Below are 5,000 nucleotides of genomic sequence, written 5' to 3' on the forward strand. Positions count from 1 at the left end.
TTTTCCCCTCAGATTCCAGACTCTTCTTATCTCCATCTTTATTTCCCTTTATTTAATTATTTTAACACAAACTCTCCTTTATTTTCTCATTTATTTTATATTTTTTAATTTTTTCCCCTCTTTTCCCTCATTTCTCCTCATTTCCCCTCAGATTCCAGACTCTTCCTTTCTCCATCCTTATTTCCCTTAATTTAACACATCTTCCCCTTAATTTCCCCACTTATTTTACATTTTCATTAATTTTCCCCTCTTTTTCCCTCATTTCCCCTCAGATTCCCAATTCTTTTCCTGACTCTATCCTTATTTCCCTTTATTTAACACATCCTTCCCTTAATTTCCCCATTTATATTACATTTTCTTTATTTTTCCCCTCTTTTCCCCTCGTTTCCCCTCAGATTGTTTTCCTGGAGGAGCCGCCGTATATTTCCCTGGCCCCGGCTGACCCCGTGACTCAGCAGTGTGCCTCAAACAGCGGCGTGCCATGTAAAGTGCCAAGGACAAAGGAGGAAATGTAAGCATGTTTCCCCTCACTTAATTTTCCCCTCTTTTTCCCCTCTTTTTTCCTTCTTTTCTATTTTTTTCTCGTTTTTTTGTTGTTGTGTTTGACCGAGGAGGAAATGTAAGCATGTTTCCCCTCAATTTTCCCCTCTTTTTCCCCTCTTTTCTATTTTTTTTCGTTTATCTCTAGTTGTGTTTGATCGAAGAGGAAATGTAAGGATATTTTTCCCCTCACTTTCATAATTTTTTCCCTTTTTCCCCTCATCTTTCCCTTCTTTTTATTTTTTTTTACTTGTGTTTGATCAAAAGGGAAATGTAAGGATGTGTCCCCTCACTTTCAGAAAATTTCCCCTCATTTTTCCCCTCTTTTTCAATTTTCGGTTAGGGAGAGCAAAACCCCTCAATCATTTAAAACTAACCTAATCCTCTTCTAAAACACTCTAACCTTTTATAAAACACTCAAACCCTCTATAAAACAATCCAATCCTCTATAACAGAATCGAACCCTCTATAACAGAATCCAACCCTCTATAACAGAATCTAATCCCATATAACTGGTTCCAACACGCCTTAGGGAGAGCGAGAACGTTACCAGCGCTGCCAAAACAATGTGCTGCTCCGGGTTCTGCATTGACCTCCTTGAGAAATTTGCCACCGATCTCGGCTTCACTTACGACCTGGTCAGAGTGGACGACGGGAAGTGGGGAACTATGGATGTAAGTGAGAGAGAGAGAGAGAGAGAGAGAGAGAGAGAGAGAGAGAGAGAGAGAGAGAGAGAGAGAGAGAGAGAGAGAGAGAGAGAGAGAGAGAGAGAGAGAGAGAGAGAGAGAGAGTTTTTTTTTTTTATTTTTTTTTTTTTGTGTGTGTGTGTGTGTGTGTGTGTGTGTGTGTGTGTGTTCTACTACTACTACTACTACTACTCTCTCTCTCTCTCTCTCTCTCTCTCTCTCTCTCTCTCTCTCTCTCTCTCTCTCTCTCTCTCTCTCTCTCTCTCTCTCTCTCTCTCTCTCTCTCCTCATCACTTCCCAGAAAGAGAGAGAGAGAGAGAGAGAAAGAAAGAGAGAAAAAAAAGAGATATTTTACTTCCACTAACCACCACCACCACCACCACAACAACCACTCCCTTTAATCACGAACCCTTCTTTCTACCTCTCTTACTTACTTCACCACCAATAACCACACACCAACACACCCTACCAACTACCACTTCCACTACCCACTCACAGAGGGACCACCGCTGGAACGGACTAATAGGTGAGCTACTGCGACGCGACACTGAGGGCGCAGAGATGGCACTAACCAGCCTGAAGATCAACAAGGAGAGGGAGAGCGTGGTGGATTTCACTGTGCCCTTCCTGGAGTCTGGCATCGCTATAGTCGTGGCCAAGAGGACTGGAATTATCTCTCCCACTGCGTTTCTAGGTAAGTTTGAGTGCTGGGAATTGCTTCGATGGGTGAGGAAAGAAGGGTAGAGAGATAGATAGATAGATAGAGAGAGAGTACGGAGGGAAAGGGAGGGGAAAGATGGAGGAAGAGGGGAGATTAGGGAGAGGGACATTACTCTCCCCTCTCAGCACTCCCTGGTGAGCTGTTGGGAGAGGGGAAGAGGAGGAGAGAGAGAGAGAGAGAGAGAGAGAGAGAGAGAGAGAGAGAGAGAGAATTCACACACACTCACTTCACAAAACACGGACATATTATTTCCCCTCACAATTTCCCCTTACAGTTTCCCCTCAGAACTCCAAAACCTCCCCTCAGAACTCCAAGATTTCCCCTTATTTCAAAATTTTCCCCTCAGAACCACAAAACCCCAGGAAAACCCGCAAATTCCCCTCAAAGCCCGGTAATTTCCCCTCAGAATCACCAAATTTCCTCAGAAACCACAGAATTTCCCCTCACTGACCATTTCCCCTCGTTTTTCCCCTCAGAACCACAAAATATCCCCTCAGAACCATACAAAAAATGAAAACCAAACAAAACCCCTTACAAAAACATAAATTCCCCTCAGAATCCACAAATTTCCCCTCACTTTTCCCCTCACAACTACAAAATACTCCAAAATTGTACAAAATCACTTGAAAACACCACAATTTACTTTGAAAATCCCCAAATCTTCCCTCAGAACCCCGAAAATTTCCCTTCACTGACTATTTCCCCTCACTTTTCCCCTCAGAGCATCAAAATAACATGAAAACCCAACAAAACCCATAAAAAACCACAACTTCCCCTCAGAACCCCAAACTTCCCCTCAGAACCCCGAAAATTTCCCCTCACTGGCCATTTCTCCTCACTTTTCCCCTCAGAACCACAAAAATAAAAAACTACAAAACACCCTAAAAACACCATAAATTTACCTCAGAAGCCGCAGAATTTCCCCTCACTGACCATTTCCCCTCACTTTTCCCCTCAGAACACCAAAAAACCCAACAAAACACCCAAAAACACCACAACTTCCCCTCAGAACCCCAAAATCTTCTCTCAGAACCCTGAAATCTCCCCTCATTGACCATTTCCCCTCACTTTTCCCCTCAGAACCACAAAAAAACTTAAAAACCCAACAAAACACCTTAAAAACACCACAAATATTCTTAAAAAGTCCCAAAAATTTCCCTCACTGACCATTTTCCCCTCACTTTTCCCCTCAGAGCCCTTCGACACTGCCTCATGGATGTTGGTGGCGTTTGTGGCGATCCAAGTGGCTGCTTTGACCATCTTCCTGTTTGAGTGGCTGAGTCCGGGAGGGTACAATATGAGGGTAGGTGTGTCTATGTGAGGGGAAACTGAGGGAAGGGAGGGGAAAGGGTGTTTGTGTGTGCGTGTGTGTGTTTCAATTTTCTTCTCATTATTTCATTTTTTTTCTTTCTTTCTTTCTTTCTCTCTCTCTCTCTCTCTCTCTCTCTCTCTCTCTCTCTCTCTCTCTCTCTCTCTCTCTCTCTCTCTCTCTCTCTCTCTCTCTCTCTCTCTCTCTCTCTCTCTCTCTCTCTCTCTCTCTCTCTCTCTCTCTCTCTCTCTCTCTATCTCTATCTCTCTCATTTTCTCCTCCTTCGATTCACACTCTCTCTCTCTCTCTCTCTCTCTCTCTCTCTCTCTCTCTCTCTCTCTCTCTCTCTCTCTCTCTCCTCTCTCATTTCTCCTCCTCGATTTTCTCTCTCTCTCTCTCTCTCTCTCTCTCTCTCTCTCTCTCTCTCTCTCTCTCTTCTATTTCCTCTCAATTTTCTTTCATTTCTTACTTTTTTCCTCTTTTCCTCTGGTTTTCCCCTCTTCTACCCCGATTTTCCCCTTTTCTCCTGTTTCCTTACTCTTTCCCCTCCTTTCCCCTTGTTTTTCTCTCTTTTCCCATCTTCTTCCCCTCTTGACTTCTTTTTCTCTTTATTTCCCCTTGTTTTCCCTCTTTTCTACTTTTCTTCTGTTTTCCCCTTTCCCCTCTTTTTTGTCTCATTTCCCCTCTTTTGTCTCTTTTTCCCTCTCTTACCCTTTTCCCTCTTTTTGTCTCTCTTTTCCCCTTTTCTATCCTTTTCCCCTCTTTTCCCCTCTTTTTGTCTCTTTTCCCCTTTTTCTATCCTTTTCCCCTCTTTTTCCATTAATTCCAACTTTTTCCCCTCTTCTCCTCTTTCCACTCATTTCGTCTGTCGTTTCCCCTCTTCCTCCCCTTTTCCCCTCTTTTCCCGTCTTTTTCCCCTCTCTCCCACCCCCGCAGTAATGAAGGCCACTAAACATGCATAATGCCGCACCCTCAACAGGCCACTCAGTAAGAATAACCTTCACGTGGGGGCCCTGGAACATGCATAATGGGCGTGCCGAGAGCGGGCCCCACCTGAAGCATAACCCCTTGACTCACGGCCACTCAGAGGGAATAATTTCTTAACTTGGCGCCACTCACCAAGCATTCCCTCTCCCTGGCGGCCACTTACCGAGCGTAGAAGTGAAGGAAGAACCACTCAGCGAGGATAATGTCACTCTCACATCCACTCACTAAGCATAACGGAGCTTTCTTGCCAGTTAATTTGCATGTCGAGGCCCTGCAAGACGCATAATTATCTCCTCAGGCCACTAACCAAGCATATTCAACCTTCACAGACCATTCAGGACCACTCAGTATGCATATTTTATCTTCCTGGCCACTCAGAGCGTATATTTTGTCTTCCTGGCCACTCAGAGCGCATATTTTGTCTTTCTGGCCACTCAGAGCGTATATTTTGTCTTCCTGGCCACTCAGAGCGCATATTTTGTCTTTCTGGCCACTCAGAGCGTATATTTTGTCTTCGGGCCACTCAGAGCGCATATTTTGCCTTTCTGGCCACTCAGAGCGTATATTTTGTCTTCCTAGCCACTCAGAGCGTATATTTTGTCTTCCTGGCCACTCACAGCGCATATTTTGTGTTCCTGGCCACTCAGAGCGCATATTTCTCTTCCCTGGCGACCTCCACTCATTAAGCATAAAATAATGTCTCCCCTCTCCTGTCCTCTCTCTTTTCTCCCCTCTTTTCCCCTCTCTGGCCTCCCCT

At 44.4% G+C, this 5,000-nt stretch overlaps 1 protein-coding gene across 4 annotated transcripts in view; it reads left to right on the forward strand.

The window, feature by feature from the left end:
- Positions 1–5,000, forward strand: part of LOC123501110 (glutamate receptor ionotropic, NMDA 2B-like) — a 69,326-nt gene that overhangs the window by 27,157 nt on the left and 37,169 nt on the right. For all 4 annotated transcript variants that reach the window (XM_045249698.1, XM_045249696.1, XM_045249695.1 and 1 more), the window contains exons 9-12: positions 396–511; positions 1,073–1,214; positions 1,725–1,920; positions 3,141–3,250. In XM_045249698.1, the coding sequence (XP_045105633.1) occupies positions 396–511; positions 1,073–1,214; positions 1,725–1,920; positions 3,141–3,250 (564 nt within the window). The remainder of the gene's footprint in view (positions 1–395; positions 512–1,072; positions 1,215–1,724; positions 1,921–3,140; positions 3,251–5,000) is intronic.

The sequence above is a fragment of the Portunus trituberculatus genome, chromosome 8, assembly GCF_017591435.1.
Source record: "Portunus trituberculatus isolate SZX2019 chromosome 8, ASM1759143v1, whole genome shotgun sequence".
NCBI classification, from domain to species: Eukaryota; Metazoa; Arthropoda; class Malacostraca; order Decapoda; family Portunidae; genus Portunus; species Portunus trituberculatus.